This window comes from Aotus nancymaae, unplaced genomic scaffold (assembly GCF_030222135.1).
Source record: "Aotus nancymaae isolate 86718 unplaced genomic scaffold, 86718_ANA_hifiasm-v0.15.2.pri h1tg000057l, whole genome shotgun sequence".
Classification (NCBI taxonomy): domain Eukaryota; kingdom Metazoa; phylum Chordata; class Mammalia; order Primates; family Aotidae; genus Aotus; species Aotus nancymaae.
The window spans coordinates 70736079-70758662 of NW_026988471.1; the positions used below are offsets into that span (position 1 = coordinate 70736079).

General features: G+C 40.1%; 2 protein-coding genes across 3 annotated transcripts in view; one reads left to right on the forward strand and one right to left on the reverse strand.

Moving 5' to 3' along the window:
* ZNF638 (zinc finger protein 638) overlaps positions 1 to 22584 on the forward strand; it is an 88860-nt gene that overhangs the window by 19787 nt on the left and 46489 nt on the right. For both annotated transcript variants that reach the window (XM_012475638.3, XM_021670729.2), the window contains exon 7: positions 642 to 764. In XM_012475638.3, the coding sequence (XP_012331061.1) occupies positions 642 to 764 (123 nt within the window). The remainder of the gene's footprint in view (positions 1 to 641; positions 765 to 22584) is intronic.
* LOC105733297 (large ribosomal subunit protein uL4-like) lies at positions 7329 to 8689 on the reverse strand. The gene is given in 1 exon segment (XM_064364231.1): positions 7329 to 8689. A coding segment is annotated over 1 exon segment (1263 nt). The 5' UTR covers positions 8681 to 8689; the 3' UTR covers positions 7329 to 7417.

Below are 22584 nucleotides of genomic sequence, written 5' to 3' on the forward strand. Positions count from 1 at the left end.
GTTGCAGTGACCCAAGATAGCGCCACTGCACTTCAGCCTGAACAACAGAGTAAAATTCTGTCTCAAAAAAAAAAAAAAAAAAAATTATGAGGTAGGGCCAGGTATGGTGGCTCAAGCCTGTAATCCCAGTACTTTGGGAGGCCAAGGCTGGAGGATTGATTGAGGCCAGGAGTTCAAGAGCTGCCTGGGCAGCATAGCAAGACCCCAGTCTCAATTTTTAAAAAAAATTAAGAAAAAATTTTTTAAGTTGTGAGTCAGAACAGGGAACATAGTGATAGTGTTGTCTTTGTTGCAAGAAGCCTTTAAAATGTCAGCCCTACCACAAAGCTGGACCATATCTTCCCTTTCCTCCTATTGTTCACTGATGTCTTCTCATTTCCTCTTGTTCCATAAGCCTGCCTGGATTTTTTTTTTAATCTTGGTAGTAGTATAGAAATTCTGTAAGATTAAATGTCCATTTCATGTGTGAAACATCCTTAATCAAATTACACTTGAGCAAAATAAAAAGACAGGCAAGAACAACCATGACTTGAGGTAATTTCATAGTTTGATATTACAAAAGAAAGAATTAAGTTCATTTTAAAATGCAGGAACTTGTAAAGGTAGGTTTGTGATTAATGATGGAATAAATTTCATTTTAGGCTTACCTAGAAATGGAATTTAAAGAGGCAGTTGCTGCAATCATGAAGCACATTGAAACAACACCTCTTATGATAAAAGGAAAAAATGTGAAAATATGTGTTCCAGGAAAGAAAAAAGCGCAGGTAAACTGGATTTAGGTCTTAAATGTTTTATCACTGTTTAGCTTTTTTTGTTTAAGTATGGTGTACATACAGAAATATGCATAGAAACATAAATATTAGCTCAACAGATTATATGTGCATTATTTCAGATATGTTGAAATTAAAACTTCTTCATACTTATATAGTGGTATATACAGTATTAAATAAAAACAGACTAGGAGAAAATACTTATATAGCACAAAAATAGCAAACGTCTGTGAATCCAGTACCTAGGTCACAAAACAGAACATTGACAGTATCCTGGAAGTCCCTTGCTTATATCTTCCCAATTCTTACACCCTCCCTTCTTCTCACAGGTAATCACTAACTTGATTTCTGATGCCATAATTGAGTTTTGTCTGTTTTCAACTTTATAGAAACAAAATCGCAGAGTGTACATTCTTTGGGCTTTTACTTCCTTAGAAGTATCAACTTTTGTAACTTTAATCTTTCTAGATCATTTCTGTGCTTCAATTTATATGTCCCTAGATAATATCTATAGAATTAAATTATCCTTTAAGAATGAGATTTATGTTAAGTAAAAAGTTGTATCTGTATCTCACCTGTAAGTTTTTCTGTGTGTGTGTGTGTGTGTGTGTGTGTGTGTATCTTTTTAATAGGGTGTTGACAAAATTTTTATATCTTAAAAATGTTCTTGTTTTTAATTTTTGTGGGTACATAGTAGGTATATATATTTATGAGGTACATGAGATATTTAGATACAGGCATGCAGTGTGTAATAATCACATTATGGAAAATGGGATATCTATCCTCTCAACCATTCTTTGTGTATCAGACAATCCAGTTATACTCTTTTAATTACTTAAAAATGTACCATTAAATTATTTTTTTACTATATTCACCCTGTTATGCTAGCTAATACTAGGTCTTAATGATTCTGTTTTTTTGGGGGGCTACCCATTAATTATCTCCTCCTATCCCCTGCCTCCTACTACCCTCGTATTACCTCCTACCTCCTCCTATTTTGGGTATATACCCTTCCCAGCCTCATAACCATCTTTCTACCTTCTGTGTCCATGAGTTCAGTTGGTTTAGATCCCACAAATTTGTGGGATTTTTTTAGATCCCAGAAATAGTGGGAACATGGTACCTTTGTCTTTCTGTGCCTGTCTTATTTCACTTAACATAATGACTTCCAGTTCTATCTATGTTATTTTAAATAACTGAATCTCATTCTTTTTTAGGGCTGAATAGTACTCCATTGTGTATGTGTACCACATTTTCTTGATTCATCTGTTAATGGACACTTAGGTTGCTTCCAAATATCTTGGCTAATGGGAATGCTGCATCAAGAAACATGGGAATGCAGATATCTCTTTGATATACAGATTTCTTTTCTTTTGGGTATATACCCAGCAGTGGGATTGCTGGATTGTATGGTAGATCCTATTTTTAGTTTTTTTAGGAGCCTCCAAACTGCTCTCCATAGTGGTTGTACTAATTTACATTCCCACCAACTATGTACTTAGGGTTCCCTTTTTTCTCCACATCCTGGCCAGCGTTTGTTTTTGCCTATCTTTTGGATAAAAACCATTTTAGCTAGGGTAAGATGATATCTCATTGTAATTTTGATTTGCGTTTCTCTGATGATCAGTGTTTAATGTGCCTGTTTGCCATTTGTGTGTAGTCTTTTGAGAAATGTTTCTTCAGATCTTTTGCCCGTTTTTTATTGGATTATTAAATTTTTTTTCCTGTAGAGTGGCTTGAGTTCCTTATATATTCTGGTTATTAGTCCCTTGTCAGATGGATAGTTTGCAAATGTTTTCTCTCATTTTGTGGGTTGTCTCTGTTGTTTGCTTTGCTCTGCAGATGCTTTTTAACTTGATGTGGTCCCATTTGTCCATTTTTGTACAGCATTTGCCTATTCTTGTGGGGTCTTACAGAAGAAATTTTTGCCCAGACTGTTGTTCTGGAGAGTTCCTCGAATGTTTTTGTAGTAGTTTCATAGTTTGAGATCTTAGATAAAAGTCTTTAATCTATTTTTATTTGATTTTTATATATGGTGAGAGAGCGGGTTCCAGGTTCATTAATGCATATGGATATCCAGTTTTCCCAGGTGGCACCTCCCTTGGTCCACTGGCTCTAATCCCAGCCCCAGCCGTAAGGGTTGCCTAGGAGTTGCAGTCCTTGTGTCCTAGACTGTCTTTCGGGTTTACCTAAGACCTTGGAGCACTTTAGCCCATGGTGGTGAAGCTTGCCAAGAAATCCAGGTTCTTATTGCTGGGATGGGTGATTGCTTTTTGGCAAGGTCTAGTCCAAAGGCGACTTCAGTGCATGGGTGCTGGCTGAGCCCAGCATGGCTTTGCTGTCTGCTGTGACAGCAGCACTGAGTTCAGTGTAAAGTCCCCCAGTTACTAATGCACTGTCCCTTCACAAAGTGCACAGACTCTGTCCATGTTGTGGGGTCAGATGGGGGAGGTATGCTATCAGTGATTCAAGGCTGTCTCTCCTACCCTCTTCAATGCTTCTTTCAGTGATAACAGTTAAAACCAGGTAGTATGTTTGCTCACCTGATATTTGGTGGTTGTGATGATGCCTTTGTCTGTGTGCATATAGTTAAAATTTGGTGTTCCTGCTGGGGTTGGGATAAATAGTGTATGCTTCTACCATTTTGCTCCACTCAGCTATGTATTCTATTAATTTAATTTTTCTACTTGCTGTGGAATGCCCACTTTATAGGGGTTCTGTAGCACACATTTCTCAATAATTTGATTTGGTAGTCTAAGCCTGTTAGTATATTTAGATTTTCCTCATTCTTTTTAACTTCTCTATGGTATTTCTCTGTATGAATATACTACAGATATTTTACCAATTCCTTACTGATTGATATTTAGGTTATTTCTAGAAATAGAACTTTAGTTAACACCTTGTATACCTTCACAGGCCATCTTTTGACATTTATGATAGTGTTTTTTAAGGTAATACCTACCCAATGGAATGGTAGGTTTATAGCATGCACAGTAATGGATAATGTAAGACTGCTCACTAAATGACTAATAATTTACTCCCTGGTAATTTATGAGAGGATTACAACATTTTAATTTCTTCAGCTTAAATGATAACTAATTTTAATTTGCATCTTTCTGATTATTCATGAACTTCATCTTTTTATGTAATTGTTAGCTATGTCTATTAACTGTTTTAGTAAGTTGTCTATATCATTTTTTTTTCATTTTTTTTCTTATTGTATTTGTTCTCTGGGGTATATGTGCACGTCCTGCATCCTGCAGGATTGTTGCATAGGTACATACATGCCATGGTGGTTTGCTGTCTTCATCCCCTGCCCCCGCCGCCCCCGTTGCCTACATCAGGCATTTTTCCTGGTGTTATCCCTCTCCTTCCTCCCCACCTCCGCTGTCCGCCCCTCCATCCCCCGCCAACCTAGCCTTGTGAGTGTTGTTCCCGTCCCTGTGCCCAAGTGTTGTCATTGTTCATCACCCACCTATGAGTGAAAACATGTGGTGTTTGGTTTTCTGTTCTTGTGCTAGTTTGCTGAGAATGATGGTTTCTAGGTTCATCCATGTCTCTATAAAGGACATGAACTCATTGTTTTTTATGGCCGCATAGTATTCCATGGTGTATATGTGCCACATTTTTTTTGTCCAGTCTATCATTTATGGGCATTTGGGTTGGTTCCAGGTCTTTGCTATCATAAACAGCGCCACAATGAATATACGTGTGCATGTGTCTTTATGATAGAATGATTTATAATCCTTTGGATATATACCCAGTAATGAGATTGCTGGGTCAAATGGAATTTCTATTTCAACATCCTTGAGGAATTACCACACTGTCTTCCACAATGGTTAAACTAATTTACACTCCCACCAACAGTGTAAAAGTGTTCCTTTTTCACCGTATCCTCTCTAGCATCTGTTGTCTCCAGATTTTTTAATGATCGCCATTCTAACTGTTGTGAGATTGTATCTCAATGTTGTTTTGATTTGCATTTCTCTAATGACCAATGATGATGAGCATTTTTTCATATGTTTGTTGGCCGCATATATGTCTTCTTTTGCAAAGTGTCTGTTAATATTCTTTGCCCACTTTAGAATGGATTTGTTTTTTTCCTGTAAATCTATCTGCTTTAGATCTTTGTAGATTCTGGATATTAGCCCTTTGTCTGATGGGTAGATTGTGAAAATTTTTTCCCATTCTGTTGGTTGCCGGTTTACTCTAAGGATTGTTTCTTTTGCTGTGCAGAGGCTCTTAAGTTTAGTTAGGTCCCATTTGTCTATTTTGGCTTTTGTTGCCATTGCTTTTGGTGTTTTAGTCATGAAGTCCTTGCCTGTGCCTATGTCCTGAATGGTTTTCTTAGGTTTTATTCTAGGGTTTTTATGTTGTTAGTTCTTATGTTTAAATCTTTAATCCATCTGGAGTTATTTTTTGTATAAGGTATAAGGAAGGGGTCCAGTTTTAGCTTCCTGCATATGGCTAGCCAGTTTTTGCAACACCATTTATTAAACAGGGAATCCTTTCCCCATTGCTTCTTTTTGTCCAGTTTGTCAAAGATCAGGTGGTTGTAGATGTGTGGCATTGCTTCTGAGGCCTCTGTTCTGTTCCATTGGTTTATATCTCTCTTTTGGTACTAGTACCATGCTGCTTTGATTACTGTAGGCTTGTAGTATAGTTTGAAGTCAGGTAGCTTGATGCCTCCAGCTTTGTTCTTTTTGCTTAGGATTGTCTTGGCTATGCAGGCTGTCTTTTGGTTCCATATGAAGTTTAAAATGTTTTTTTCCAGTTCTGTGAACAAGGTCAATTGTAGCTTGATAGGGATAGCATTGAATCTATAAATTACTTTGGGCAGTATGGCCATTTTCACAATACTGATTCTTCCTAACCATGAGCATGGAATGTTTTTCCATCTGTTTGTGTCCTCTCTTGTTCTCCTTGAAGAGATCTTTCACCTCGTTTGTTAGTTGTATTACTAGATATTTTATTCTCTTTGTAGCAATTGTAAATGGGAGTTCGCTCATGATTTGGCTCTCTGTTTGCCTGTTATTGGTGTATAGGAATGCTTGTGATTTCTGCACATTGATTTTGTATCCTGAGACTTTGTCGAAGATGCTTATCAGCTTGAGGTTTTGGGCTGAGACAGTGGGGTCTTCTAAATATATGATCATGTTGTCTGCAAATAGGGACAATTTGACTTCTTCTTTTCCTAATTGAATGCCCCTTATTTCTTTTTCTTGCCTAATTGCTCTGGCTAGAACTTCCAATACTATATTGAATAGGAGTGGTGAGAGAGGGCATCCTTGTCTAGTGCCAATTTTTAAAGGGAATGCTTCTTATTTTTGCCCATTCAGTGTGATATTGGCTGTGGGTTTGTTGTAAATAGCTTTTACTGTTTTGAGATACATTCCATCGATACCTAGTTTATTGAGAGTTTTTAGCATAAAGGGCTGTTGCATTTTGTTGAAGGCCTTCTCTGCATTTATTGAGATAATCAGGTGGTTTTTGTCTTTGGTTCTGTTTATGTGGTGAATTACATTTATAGATTTGTGTATGTTGAATCAGACTTGCATCCCCAGGATGAAGCCTACTCGATCGTGGTGGATAAGCTTTTTGATGTGCTGTTGGATTTGGTTTGCCAATATTTTATTGAAGATTTTTGCATCAGTGTTCATCATGGATATTGGTCTGTAGTTTTCTTTTTTTAGTTGTGTCTCTGCCAGATTTTGGTGTCAGGATGATGTTGGTCTCATAGAGTTAGGCAGGATTCCCTCTTTTTGTATTGTTTGGAATAGTTTCAACAGAAATGGTACCAGCTCCTCTTTGTATGTCTGGTAGCGTTCAGCTGTGAACCTATCTGGACCGGGACTTTTTTTGGTCGGTAGGCTATTAATTGCTGCCTCAACTTCAGACCTTGTTATTGGTCTATTCAGGGTTTCACCTTCTTCTTGGCTTAGTCTTGGGAGTGTGCAAATGTCCAGGAATTTATCCATTTCTTCCAGATTTACTGGTTTATGTGCTGTAGAGTTGTTTGTAGTAATCTCTGATGGTAGTTTGTATTTCTGAGGAATTGGTGGTGATCTCTCCTTTATCATTTTTTATTACATCGATTTGATTCTTCTCTCTCTTCTTTTTTATTAATCTAGCTAACAGTCTATTTTGTTGATCTTTTCAAAAAACCAGCTCCTGGATTTATTGATTTTTTTTTTGAAAGGTTTTTGTGTCTCTGTGTCCTTCAGTTCTGCTCTGATCTTAGTTATTTCTTGTCTTCTGCTTGCTTTTGAGTTTTTTTGATCTTGCTCCTCTAGCTCTTTCAATTTTGACAATAGGGTGTCGATTTTAGATCTTTCCTTGTTTCTCATGTGAGGAGCATTTATTGCTATAAATTTCCCTCTAGACACTGCTTTAAATGTGTCCCATAGGATCTGGTACATTGTGTCTTCATTCTCATTGGTTTCAAAGAACATTTTTATTTCTACCTTCATTTCATTATTTATCCATTCGTCATTCAGGAGCAAGTTTAGTTTCCCTGTGATTGTGTGTGTGTGTGTTTTTTTTGTGTGTGTGTGTGTGTGTGTTTCTCTGCCTGTTTGATCAGGTCTTTATTCAAAAGAAGCTGTCCAAAATGATTTGACCTTTATGGAATAATCAAATTTAAGAGTTTATGCAGCAGGCTTCTTTTCCTCTGTAGTGGGTTTCTTTTCTGCTGGCTTCTTTTCAAGGGCTGGTTTCTTGGTAGCTGCTGCCTTTTTTCCTACTGGAGGCTTCTTCTGCTTCTTAACACCAACAGCAGCCTTCTTTCCTTTCTTACCTACTACAACAGGCTTCTTGCCTGCAACTCCCTTCTCATCTGATTTGGCTTCTAGTGCTGCTGCTGCCACAGCCGCCTTATCCACCCGGAGCTTGTGATTCCTGGCCTGGCGCAGAATGGTGTTCCGGCGCATGGTCTTTGTGTATGGGTTTAGCTTCAACATGGTTCTCAGGTTTTTCAGTGGGTTCTTCATTAGGACTCTGCGATGAATCTTCTTGCATGGTGCTCGAAGGGCTCTTTGGAGCTCTGGGCTTTTCAAGATTCTGCTGAGATCTGTATTGATCATCTTGTGCATGGGGAGATTGTAGTTAATCTTGAGGGAAGCAACTTTACGCCAAGTGCCATACAATTCATCTAACTTCCGGAAAGCACTTTCGGTCCAAATGCAGAAACGTCCCACATGCCCACCAGGAGCAAGCTTCAAAATGTTCAGTTTGCTTACATTAAGCAGAGTAATTCCAGGGATGTTTCTGAAGGCCTTGATGATACCATTATCCTCATTGTAGATGATGCAGGGGCTTCTGCGCTGGATACGGCAACAGTTTCTCATTTTGCCCTTGCCAGCTCTCATTCGCTGAGAGGCATAGACCTTTTTGATATCATTCCAGGCTTTAAGTTTCTTAAGAAGCAAAACAGCCTCCTTGGTCTTCTTGTAGCCTTCAGCTTTATCTTCGACTACCAAAGGAAGTTCAGGAACTTCCTCAATACGATGACCTTTAGACATGACCAGTGCTGGTAAGGCTGAGACAGCCAGGGCAGAACAGATGGCATATCGTTTTTGGGTTGTGTTCACTCTACGATGCCAACGGCTCCAGGTTTTGGTTGGTGCAAACATTCGGCCTCCACGACACATATTTCCAAAAGCACCCTGGCCTCGAACTCTGGGAATTCGAGCCACAGCTCTGCCAGTACCCCAAGACTCAGCACTAGTCTGATGACCTGCTAATTCACTGACAGCATAGGGCTGTCTGTTGTTTTTGCGCAAGTTGGTGTGAACAAAGTTCACAATATCTGGTCAAATAGGAGGCTTGAATACAGCAGGCAAAGTGACATTTTTGCCAGATGACTCCCACTTTTCGGAGTACACCCATATCAGTGGGCGAGCACATGCCATGGCAGAGAGAGGAGACCGATTGTGTGGTTTTGAGTGCTTTTCTTAATTCTGAGTTCTAATTTGATTGTGCTGTGGTCTGAGAGACTGTTATGATTTCCATTCTTTTGCATTTGCTGAGGAGTGATTTACTCCCAATTATGTGGTCAATTTTAGAGTAGGTGCAATGTGGTGCTGAGAAGAATGTATATTCTGTGGATTTGGCAGGGAGTGTTCTGTAAATGTCTATTAGGTCCACTTGGTCCAGATCTGCATTCAAGTCCTGGATATCCTTGTTGACTTTCTGTCTCGTTGATCTGTCCAATATTGTCAGTGGAGTGTTAAAGTCTCCCACTATTATCGTGCAGGAGTCCACGTCTCTTTGTAGGTCTTTAAGAACTTGCTTTATGTATCTGGGTGCTCCTGCACTGGGTGCATAAATATTTAGTATAGTTAGCTCTTCTTGTTGCATTGATGCTTTTACCATTATATAATGCCCTTCTTTGTCTCTTTTGATCTTTGTTGGTTTAAAGTCTGTTTTATCAGAGACGAGGATTGCTACCTCTGCTTTTTTTTTTTTGCTCTCCATTTGCTTGGTAAATCTTCTTCCACCCCTTTATTTTGAGTCTGTGTGAGTCTTTGCATGTGAGATGTGTCTCCTGAATACAGCACACTGATGGGTCTTGACCTTTTATCCAGTTTGCCAGTCTGTGTCTTTTGATTGGGGCATTTAGGCCATTTACATTCAATGTTAATATTGTTATGTTTGAATTTGATCCTGCCATTTTGTTACTGGCTGGTTATGTTGCCCATTAATTGATGTGACTTCTTCATTGTGTTGTTACTCTTTACCATTTGGTACGTTTTTGCAGTGACTGGTACTGGTTGTTCCTTTCCCTGTTTAGTACTTCCTTCAGTAGCTCCTGTAAGGCAGGTCTTGTGGCAACAAAATATCTCAGCAATTGCTTGTCCATAAATAATTTGATTTCTCCTTCACTTATGAAGCTTAGTTTGGCCAGATATGAAATTCTGGATTGAAAGTTCTTTTCTTTAAGAATGTTGAATATTGGCCCCCACCCCACTCCCTTCTAGCTTGCAGGGTTTCCGCCGAGAGATCCGCTGTGAGTCTAATGGTCTTTCCTTTGTGGGCAATTCAACCTTTCTCTCTGGCTGCCCTTTAGGATTTTTTCCTTTTCAACCCTGATAGATCTGACAACTGTGTGCCTTGGGGTTGCTCTTCTTGAGGAACATCTTTGTGTTCTCTGTATTTCCTGGATTTGAATGTTGGCCTGCCTTGTTAGGTTGGGAAAGTTCTCTTGGATAGTATCTTGAAGAGTGTTTTCCAACTTGAATTCATTCTCCCCATTACTTTCAGGTACACCGATCAAGCGTAGATTAGGTTTTTTCATATAATTCCATAGTTCTTGGAGGCTTTGTTCATTTCTTTTCACTCTTATTTCTTTAATCTTGCCTTCTCATTTTATTTCATTGATTTGATCTTCTGTCTCTGATATCCTTTCTTCTGCTTGATCAGTTTGACTGTTGAAACTTGTGTATGCCTTCTGAAGTTCTCGTGCTGTGTTTTTCAGTTCCATCAAGTCATTTATGTTCTTCTCTAAGCTGGTTATTCTAGTTAGCATTTTGTCTAACCTTTTTTCAAGGTTCTTAGTTTCTTTGCATTGGGTTAGAACATGGTCTTTTAATGCAGAGAAGTTTGTTATTACCCACCTTCTGAAGCCTGCTTCTGTCAATTTGTCAGATTCATTCTCTGTCTTTTTTTGTTCCCTTGATGGTAAGGAGTTGTGATCCCTGGGAGAAGAGGTGTTCTGTTCTTTGGTGGTTTCATCCTTTTTGCGCTGGTTTTTTCCCATCTTCGCAGATTTATCTCTGTTTAATGTTTGAAGTTGGTGATTTCAGGAGGAGTCTGAATGGACTTTTTCTATTGAGATTGGAGCTGCTTTTTAGGCCTGTAGAGGGCGTTGCTGGGCGCTCTCAGGTTCAGTCAGGTTGTTGGGTGGGTGGTCCTTCCCTGGAGTTTGTTTGCAGGTGAGATTAGCCCTGCCTTCCCAATGGCATCTCTCACAGAGTGGGAGGGTCTGTCTTGCTGGCGTTAGTCCAAACTCCCGCCCAGATCCCTGGGGCAACTTGCTAAGCCAGGCAGTAGCTGATGCTCAGATTTGCATCGACGACCCATGGTGCCCCACCATTCGGCAGGGCCCTCGTGGACCATGGGTTGCAGGAGGGATGAGGCAAGCACAGGATCCAAAACGGAGCTCCAAGGGGTTCTGAGCCGGCTGCACGTTTCACCCAGTCTTGATTTGCCCCCCCCCCCCGGGCAGCTGTCACCCTGCGGCTCCTTCCCTGGCCCACTTGCAGTGCCCTATCAGTCCCACAGAAAAGAACTCGGTGCCTCGTTTGGAACTGTGAAGTCCTCCAGCCCTCTGCATCTCATTTGCTGTGGGCTACCTTCTGGCACTGGCTTCTCTCGGCCATCTTGGCACCCCCTTCGAGTTGTCTATATCTTTTACTATTTTTATATTATTTTTGTCTTTTTAAAAAATATTCATTTGAAGGTGCATGAATATCGTCCATCCTAGACACTAATTTTGCATTATATGTAAGAAGTATTTTCTGTTGTTTTTGTTATGTATACATATTTCAAGTTTGAAATTTTTATGTACTCAAATGTATTGGTATTCTATGGCTTCTGCGTTTTTTTCTTTTTTTCTTATTTTTTTTTGCCTGTGACACAGCCTCAGGAGGTCCCGAGGACATGTGCCCATCTTTTCTTTTTGAGGGTCTCACTCTTGTCACCCAGGCTGGAGTGCAGTAGCACAATTTTGGCTCATTGCCACCACCGCCTCCCAGGCTCAACTAATCCTCCTGCCTTAGCCTCCAGAGTACCTGGGACTACAGGTCAAGCTACCACGCATAGCTAATTTTTTGGGTTTTTTTTTTTTTTTTTTTTTTTTTGTAGATAAGAGGTCTCACTGTGTTGTCTAAGGTGTTCTCAAACTCCTGGGTTCAGGTGATTCTCTTGCCTCGGCCTCCCAAAGTGTTGGGATTACAGGCGTGAGTCTCTGTTCCTGGCCTGCTTTTTTTCTTTTGTCTTTTTGAGAAGAAAATGCCCTGTGCTAGTGCTTGAAAGATTTTATTCCTTATTCTATTATTTGCAGCATAATGGATGATTGAAGTCAGTATTATTTCCAAAATGGGAACCACTTAGCCTCAACACTATTTATGCCTCATTTATCCTTCCTTGTTGGTTTGAAATGCTTATTTTATGTGTATAAATTCTGCATACATAGATGTGTTTCATACTCTTCTGTTGTGGCAATACTATGTGATTTCAGTTATAAAAATTATAACTTCATAATATTTCGCTTTCTTGTAGAGTTCTTTTTCATTGTTTATTCTTTCTGGTTGATGTTTTTCCTCTTTATTTAAATTCATTTTGTTTAATCTTGAGTATTTATTCCTGAACATTAGTTTTAGAATCAGTTTAAGTTCTCTTAAAAAAAAAAAACCTTACCGGAATTTAATGATATGTTAACTTTGTATTAGTATTTTTACAACACTAAGTCTTTCAATCAAAAAAACATGGTTGGCTGTGGCTGTTATCCTATTATCCTAGCATTTCGAGAGGCTGAGGCAGGCAGATTGCTTGAGCTCTGGAGTTTGAGACCAGCCTGGGGCAATATGGGTGAAACCTTGTCTTTACAAAAAACACAAAAATTAGTCAGGTGTGGTGGTGTGTGCCTGTAGTCCAGGCTACTTAGGAGGAGGCTAAGGCAGGAGGATTGCTTGCCCAGGAGGTGGAAAGGTTGCAGTGAGCCAAGATCATACCATAGCACTCCAGCCTGGGCAACAGAGCCAGACTTTGTCTTAAACAAACAAAGAACATGGTTGGTCTATTTAGATTTCATTTTATGCTCTTTAGCAAGTTTTGTTTCTTTTTCTTCCATTAACATTCTTGAACATTTTGTGGAGATTAAATTTATTCTTTTATTTATTTTTACATATAGCTATTAGAGACGATATTTATGTTTTATTTCATGTGTTTTCTAGTTAGTTACTACTAGCGTAACTTGTCATCCTGGTTTATACCTGCTACATGCCACCCATTTATACCCATTGTCCTGGTTTGGATAAGGAATTAAATTGTATGGCCTTAGTTACTACCTAATTTAAAATTTAAATGATTAAATTTTATCATTTAGAATTTCACTTTCGACTAACAGAAAACCTTGCCAATTGATTGTTAAATAAGAGGTATATTTATCTCATAACAGAAATCTTCATGCAGGCGGTCCAGTGCTGGTGCAATAGCTCCGTAATACATTCAGGAACCCTGCCTTGTCTTCTAGCACTACTATCTTTAGAATATATCTTTCATCCTCAGTTGTAAGATGGTTTCTGCGCCTTCTGACATCTTTTCTATCTTTGAGACAGAAAGAAAGGAATAAAAATGAAGAGCAAAATGAGTTTTGGTTTTCTTTTCTGGAAAGAATGAGTTACCCAGCAGCATTTGCTTGCATTTGATTTACCAGCAAACTACCAGATACATGGCCATCTGGTTGCAGAGGCAGTTAAGGAGAAGCAAGTATTAAATGCATAATTTAAGAACTAAAACTTTATCTTGTAGAAAGGCATATGTTATTCAAGGTTTTTGGACTGGGGCATGATGTAATAAAATGGATGGATTAGGAAGATTCATTTGGAAATGGTCTGGAGAATGAATTAGGCAAATGATTCTGAAGGCAAAGAAAGCCTAGCAGATTATTAAAGTGGAGAAGAGCACTGAAGTCCAATTAGAAGACTCATCTAATCAGTTTACACAGGCTGTTGTGATAATGGTAATGGTTTGGGGCAGATTAGTAACCTTGAAAACAGAAAGGAATATTGGCTTACACTAGTAACTGTCCATAAAGACCTAGCTGATCATTAAATTTCTGGAATTGTTAAGCTGGCCAGTTTTCTTTCATTTGAAACAGTTAATATAGTTAAGGATATATAGTTAGGATAAGGACCATAGGTAAGGATACATTTAAGGAAATAGAATGTTTCAAACAGCTTAAAAAATTCTCTTGGCCAACTTTTTGATGAAGTTGGTAAGGTAACAATATAAGTCTGAGAGCCCAGGTATATTAACTCTCGTGATTGTCATAGTAATGAATAGGGCAAAGAAAATATTAGCACTAGAAGCTAGAAAACATGCCATTTCCCTGTCAAACATTAATTTTCTTCAGCCGAATGTGGTTTGTATGATACTGGAACAAGAAAGCTAACTCATGACTCCTCTGTTGTGATAGAGCAACTTTCTTAGGGATTGAGTGGAGGGAACTCCCAACAGAACTTGAGTTGTGCCTTCTTCATATTGGAAGCATGTGGCAATTGTTTGTTTGTTTGTTTGTAAATAAGTGTCTGAGGCAGGAAGGGGCAATCTTTTTGGCCTGTTACCGCTTCAACTGTTTCCACCAAAGCAAGCCAAAAATGAGCTGAAAGAACAAATTAGGAAAAAGAAGAGCTGTGCTATAGTTTTCTTGGTCCAGATCTTGATTTTGGCATGGCATGTCAAAACCTAGAAAAAACTTAACCTTCCCAACATTTGATATTTAATGTTAGGACTGCCTCTGACTCTAGCTGTGTTTCATGTAACATTTTCTCCTATTTTACTGCTTCTTAGAATCATTAAATTTTACAGAAAAGGTAAAAAAGTATCCTATATCCCTATGTTAACATCAATTTGTACAACTCTTGTCAGAAACTAGGTAACTGGTCTTTAATAGTAATCTCCTGTAGACATCAATCCTTAGCAATGATTCTTAAGTCTTTTTGAGCTACTCTTTGCCCCATGATTACCAGTAATCTGAGGAAAACAAACCTTTTTTCCCAGGGAAAGGGCCACATATTCATTCTTTAAAGCATCAGGAGCCCAGCATTGTGGCTCATACCTGTAATCCCAGCACTTCAGGAGGCCGAGGCAGGATAATTGCTTGAGCCCAGGAGTTTGAGACTAGCCCGAGCAATATAGTGAGATCTTGTCTCTAAAAAAAATTTAAAATGTGGCCAGGCATGGTACCACACACCTGTAGTCCCATCCTCTGGATAGAGTGAGGTGGGAGGATCACTTGAGCCCGGTAGGTGGAGGTTGTGTGGGTGATGGAGTGAGACCCTGTCTCAAAGGTGTTGGGGGTGGTGAGGAGCCCTTGATCTGGAAAAATGTAGGCTCATATTTCTAATAAAACCTTTTCAGCTGTGAAATACTGCTGCAGCTCAACCCTGTGCAAAAAAAAAAAAATTTTTTTTTAAAATTTCAATTCATTGTTTTCAGCAAGTTTCGTGGACACATTACAATTAAAACTAGAGGGACCGGGTGCCGTGGCTCACTTGTAATCCCAGCACTTTGTAAGGCCTAGGCAGTCATATCATGAAGTCAGGAGAGAGAGACCATCCTGGCCAACATGGTGAAACCCCATCTCCAATAAAAATACAAAAAATTAGCCAGGCGTGCGGGCATGTGCCTGTAATCCCAGCTACTAGGGAGACTGAGGCAGGAGAATCGCTTGAACCTGGGAGGGGGAGGCTGCAGTGAGCTGAGATTGCACACCTGTACTCCAGCCTGGGCGACAGAGTGAGATTGTCTCAAAAAAAAAAAAAAACCCAAAACACTAAAGTAGTCAACTAAGAAGACTGCATGGATTTGAAAAGTAATAATGGGAGTTAGTGAGCATTTGAACATTATGGAAAATCTAATTAATTAACAAGGAGATAAAACCGAAAATATGCAATCAGAATTCGGATAAGAGATTTTCATTTTAATTCTGAAACTATTTCTTAGTAGTTCAGCATCTGTTACACATCTATTGTGTCAGGCATTGTAGTATCTACAGAAGATACAGTGGTGAGCAAGAGACATGTGATCCTACACTTGGTGTTGAAGTTAAGACTGAAAAATGATCAGAGGAAAGACATAGTAGATACATTTAGGAGATGCAGTCTGTACATAAGTGAAATTCCAGAAAGAGGAGATCAGAGGAGATTTGTCAGGGTGGTGGGAAAAATTATAGAGAAAGATGCAAACCTTCTTGGAAGGCCGGGAAGTTTTGCAAAAGCCTCAGGAGAGGGTTGTGGCTGAAGGCAGCTAAATCCTCTTACACTGGGGCCAGGGCAAAGAGCAAGTTACAAGGGAGTGCAAAGGAATTTATTTAAATACGTTTGTTTACCTATCTCCCCCCCTCAGACCCGACCTTTGATCATCTGTGTGCAGAACTGCTCTCTACTTGGGGGTCGGCAATGTTAATTACTCACTAATGGTGTTTACTCAAGACCTGTGTCATTAAAGCTGTACTAAATAAATGCCGAGCCTCTCTGACTTACTGGGGCTGCATGGTTGCACTCCTCCTTAGGAGGTGCCAAAGCCACGTAAGCCCCCAGCTGCGCTCTCTCAGGCAAAAACCTGTATCAGCATAATTTTTCATCCGTCGCTCGACCAGAGTCTGCAGGTCAGACTTGACAGTTGCTGCCCCCATGCGAGGACACTACAGTGGATCATGGATAATGGCGGAACCCTCAAAAATGAACATGAGGAGACTGCGCAGTCGGTAAGTCATTGGTGCTCACTCAGGATTTCCAAGTTCTAGGGAATTTTTCAGGCTAGGGTTTCATCATGGGACAACAGTTATCAGCACAACAGAAAGGATATATAAAAATATTGAAACATCTGCTTAAAGCTAGTGAGCCTCAGTTTCACAGGTTCAATTAAGGGATCTAATGCAAACTGTTGTTTTCCATAACCCATGGTTCCCGGCAAAAGGCACTCTGGACTTAGAGCTCTGGGAACAAGTGGGGAGAAATCTTAAGCAACATCATGCACAAGGGCAACAGGTCCTAGTAACATCTCTAATGTTATGGGCCTTAGTTAAGGCTGCATTGGCCCTGCTATACACAGAAGACCCTAAAAAGGGAAGGGAGGAAGAACTATCACCTACCTTCCCACCTCCTTTTCCCTCAGCCCCACAATTACTGAGTAGATGTGCCACAGAGCAGATGGAAATTCTCCCTGAGCCCCCTCCCCCGATAAATTGGAAAAAAAGAACAAAGAATATGCTACAGCTATAGGACCCTGTCTTAGGCAAGCAGCATTAGAAGGGGAGCTCTTGGTCTGCCTGGTAATGCAAGATCATCAAGGCAATCCGCATATGAATCCATTTTTTTTGAGGCTTATAAAGAGATAAGAAAAAGCATTAGAGAGAATGGAGCTGCTAACCCATTTACAAAAGGATTAGTTGAGGCCATAGCAGACAACTCCCTTATGACCTTTTTCTAATAATGGCCACTGTTATTCCTCACCTACCCCTGATGTGCCTCTCTCAAAATCTTATTTAGATAGAACAGTAGCTTTAAAGGGACAGAAATTACAGCAAGCCCATGAATTAGTTGAGGAGCAATTAAAAGCCGGCCATATAGAACCATCAAATAGCCCTTGGAATTTGCCCATTTTCATCATTCCCAAAAAGTCTGCCAAATGGAGACTTTTGCATGACTTATGGGCTATTAATGCTAATTTGCAGCCTATGGGGCCTCTTCAGCAGGGGCTCCCTTCCTCTGTGGCGATTCCTATCGTTGTTACTGACTTAAAAGACCAATTTTATACTATTCCCCTTGCAAAACAGGCCAGAGAAAAATTTGTGTTTACAATACCAGCTATCAGTACAAGGCCAGCTTGCCAATTTCATTGGAAAGTGCTTCCTCAAAGAATGCTGAACACTCCTACCATGTGTCAGTATCATATAAAATCAGGTTTTGCTCCCCAGTAAAAAATAATTTCCTTATTGCAAGATCATTCATTTTATGAATGGTATTTTACTGGCAGCCCCAACAGAGCCAGTACTTTTAAGTTTCTCTGCCTCTGTCCAAAGGAATACACAGAAGGTTTAATCACAGCACCTAAAAAGTACAGATGTCCTCTCCTTAGAAGTATCTTAAATACATATTAACTTCCCAGTCAGTAAGGGTTAAATTGAATGCTAGCAACTTACATACCTTAAATGATTATCAAAAATTACTGAGTGATATTAACTGGCTTTGCCCCACCTTGGGCATAACTATTGATAAGTTGCAAAACCTGTTTTCTGTCTTAAAAAACAGTGCTGCCCTGGATTCTCCCAGGTATTTAACCCCTGCAGCAAAAAGGAAAATTGAGGAAATAGAGCTAGCTGTCTCTCAGAGGTAACTAGATCACATAGACCTGGGATATTTCCTATTAATCATTCCCCAACAGGATTAATAGGACAAATGGCCCCTGGACTGCCCCTCCTAGAATGGATTTTTTGCTCACATACCAGGACTAAAACACTATCTCCCTATATCCAGCTAGTTAGTAAAGTTATCTATATGGGCTGCAGATGATACAGTCAGTTGCTAGGTTATGACCCTGATGTCATAAGAATTCCTTTGAGTAAAAAGCAATTCGAAGCAATATTGCCCTTATCTCTAGACCTTCAGATAGCAGTCTCTGGTTATGCAGGCCATTTAGAACATATGCTTCCTGTTGACAAACTGCTTTGGTTTTTATCTTGTACTCCTTTTATTATGCCTACAAAAGTAGTTCACTCCCCCATACCTAACACTTTAACGCTGTTTACTGATGGCTCTGGTAAGAATGCAAAAGTGGCTGTCTGGTGGAAGCCGCTTAATTTCCTCAAGCAATCCAGTTTTACTAGCACTCAGAGAGCTGAGGCTGGAGCTCTAATATTGGCCTTAGAAACTTTCTCTGCTCAGCCCATCAGTGTTGTTAGTGACTCTGCTTACTCTATTTATTGCAGAACCTTGAGACTGTCCTCAACTCTCGAGCCCACCCTGTGTGCCTTCTTTCTTCTACTTCAGCAGTTGCTGGATCAAAGTACATACCCTGTTTTTATCTCACATATTTGAGCCCACAGGTCACTGCCTGGCCCACTGGCTTATGGCAACGATCAAGCACATCTACAAGTTATGACATCACTGCTTGACCAAGCCACCCAGTGGCATCAAATTTTTCACCAAAAGTGGAGAAACTTAACAATTTCAACTTAACCCAATGACTAGCCAGATTATCCTGCAGTGCCCAGATTGCCAACTCACAGACATGTCTCCTCCTTCTACAGATTTTAACCCTAGAGGACTAGAACCTAATTGGTTATGGCAAACAGATGTTACACACGTCCCTGAATTTGAAAACTAAGATATGTACATGTATGTATCTGTTGATAACCAGGTCTCATCTAATTAGCACACGTGCGCTGCCTGGAGAGTCTACCTGATAATGTTATAAAACATCTTCTTTTAACTTTTGCTTATATGGGGCGGCCCACAAAAATTAAAACTTATGGTCCACTTTATGCTGGCTCACAATTTCAACAATTTTGTCACACATGGAACGTCCAGCATTCCATAGGCATCCCATATGACCCCAAGGATAGGTCATAGTAAAACATGCCCTCTCTACCCTTAAAAATATGCTCAGAAAACAAAAAAGGGGGAGTATGAGTAAGGACCCTGCAACACTAATAGCACAAGCCTTATTTACCCTTACTTTCTTAAATTTAGATGATAAATTTCAATCAGCTGTAGAAAAACACTTTACTAAAACCTCTCAAGACAGTTTTATGGAAGGATGGAAATAGTAATGTATGGTGTGGTCTAAAGGATTTGCTAACATGGGGAAGAGCATATGCTTGTGGTCATACCCCCTCAGGTCCTCTTTGGATTGCAGCATGACACATTAAACCATACCATGGCGTGGTTGGGTCCCAGCCCAGTACCAGAGATGAAGAAAATGAACCTGCAGGACCTACAGCCCCAGATGATGCAACTTCCTTTGAAGACACAAGATCCGGTCCTCACCTGGGGGATGCTGAAGAAAGCAGCTTACGAGGCTGAGCAAATCCTGCTCCAGATGCAGAAACCATTCACTCCAGATAATTTCTTCCTTGCTATGCCCTCTATTGTACAATGCAACTCACATAGGGTATTTATCCTTTTTATACTCTTGCTTTTTCTGCAGCCCATACCTGCTGTACTCTTTTGGGTCCATCTCTTAGATCCGCCTTTCTTTCACCCTTTACCTGGGCACACACCCCCTTCCCAGTCTCTAATAACATAACTGCTTGTCTAGGAGGGATTGACTTACCTCAGTGGGGCCCGTTAATGGCACACATTGGACTAGGTGCCAGGTAACACAATATATCACTCTGCTCTTCTCCCACTGTGTATAAGTTATAAAAGGAAATGCCTTAACATTCTTGGTTGCTGATAGCCTCAAACTGGGCAGCGCAAACAATGCTACTTTCTCCAACATTCCTCCCTATGCTAAAGAACCAAGCTGGGAAAGTAATGGATTCCACTTTGGTTGGGGGTGTCTGTCACCAGGGACAAGCCCATAGCCTTCACTGATAGGCAATTATAACATCTTAGACTAGAGCCTCCATGGTCATTTGCAGGGCAGTCATGATGTCCACATATATCATGGCATCAATAACAGTTTCATAGCCACATCCCGTTCCCCTATGATTTGGGCCAATGGGATATCCCAGACCGCAAGTAGAGTCCATGCCATCCCAGTATACTTTATGGCACCTGGGACATCTTAGCACCCTCTTAACACCTGGCATGGGACATAACATAATTCCCATAACAATTATACTATGACCTTTATTCATAATCACACAGACCAGTGCCTAGTTTGTACTACTCGTCCATATGTTTTCCTTATGGGAACCGATATTTCCATTACACCCCAAAACTCTGCATTTGTTACCCAAGTCCAAGGACAGGCTTGGTTTGCCTCATGCATCCTAATTACAGTATATCTGATTTAAATATTACTAGTGTCATGGTTTTAAGGAGACAATCTGAAGCATTCCTGCCAGTCAGTTTGATACACAATTGGCAAGGTTCCTCTGCTCTTGCCACCTTAGAACGTGCCCTGTCCCAGGTCAGACACAAAAGATTCGTAGTTACTCTCATATAGCCTTTATAGTCTCAACCATAGTCATCCTAGCAACTGCTAGTGTGGCGGTAGCATCTGTTACTGAATCAGTGCAAACAGCTACTTCTGTAGGTAACTTGGCCAGAAATGTGTCTAATGAACTCCTTCCTCTTACAGCAAGGTATAGATCAAAAGATTCATGCACATTTGCAAGTTCTTGAGGCTGCCTTGGAATATGTAGGGGAACTACAAGAGGCACTGGCGTTCCGTCAGCAATTAAATTGTGACTGGGAGCATAAGCATATCTGTGTCACCTTTCTACCTTGGAATCAATAGATAGTTGGGATGAAATGAAACAACACCTCTGGGGAATCTTAAATGATAATTTTACAGCAGACATAAAGCAACTTAAAACTAAAATTCTAGAATCCTTAAACGCCAGATCTACATGCCCAACAAACAGCCATATGGAAGGGTACGCAAGAACATCTCTCTTGGATTGACCGCCACTCCTCGGGGTCACTCCTTGATTGGAAAAGAATATTACTGATTATACTCATGTTTGTCTTATGTTATTTACTAATTCTAGGATGCAAAACTGGAACACGACTTATAACTGCTGCGCCTGACAAACTTGTTGCTGCACACATCTGTACTCTTCAATCAACAAAACCTGATGCAAAAAAACGGAAAAGGGGGAGATGCAGGAGATTGGTCAGGGTGGTGGGAAAAATTATAGAGAAAGATGCAAACCTTCTTGGAAGGCCGGAAGGTTTTGCAAAAGCCTCAGGAGAGGGTTGTGTCTGAAGTTGGCTAAATTCTCTTATCTTGGGGCTAGGGCAAAGAGCAAGTTACAAGGGAGTGCAAAGGAATTTATCTAAATAAGTTTGTTTACCTATTTCCTGCGTGGGCAGTTCTACTGGGATTGCGGGGTCGGCAATGTTAATTACCCAGTAATGGTGTGTACTCAAGACCTTTGTTATTAAATCTGTACTAAATAAATGAGGAGCTTCTCTGGCTTGTTGGGGCTGCATGGTCACACTCCCTTTTGAGCGGTGTCCAAGCTGTGTAAGCCCCCCAGCTGCGCTCTCTCAGGCAAAAACCTGTGTCAGCGTAATTTTTGATCCGTCACTCGACCAGAGTCTGCTGATTAGACTCAACAGACATCACTTAAATACTGAGGATTTTAAACTCCATGGTTATGATGGGGCGCCTTATAGTGATCTAGGCGGAAAACAGTTTATACAAAGAAATGGTCTAGCCTTAGATAGTAAAACAACACGTTCTTGAGAGTTGGATGGGAAAAAGGTTGTGATTTATTGTAACCAATTACATTCATTTCAAGTGGAATCCTAAGGTGAGTGTTGGGACAGCATTTATTCTCAGACATGCATGGGCTTAGAAGATATTTCACTAATACATGTTCTTCCAAAACATTAAAATGAAGAACTTAAGAAATGGAGAAGGAATTTTTTTTTTTTTTAATGAGGCGGAGTCTTGCTCTGTCGCCCAGGCTGGAGTGCAGTGGTGCGATCTTGGCTCACTGCAACCTCCAGCTCCCAGGTTCAAGTGATTCTCTTGCCTCAGCCTCTCCAGTAGCTGGGACTACAGTCGTGTGCCACCATGCCCCACTAATTTTTTGTATTTTTAGTAGAGATGGGGTTTCACTGTGTTAGATGGTCTCTATCTCCTGACCTCATGATCTGCCCTCCTCGGCTTCCCAAAGTGCTGGGATTACAGATGTGAGCCACCGTGCCTGGCCTGAAGAAGTTACTATATAAAATGTTGTCAGTGAACAATGAAACCACTTAAACATAGACTAAAAGCTAAATAATATTTTTTTTTTAATTTCAAAAAAATCACTTAAAATTACTAGAAAGATAATTTTGATCTAAAATATATAATCAAAATTTGGAATATAGCCAAGGATTAAAGGCTAAATGTTTCAACTTATACA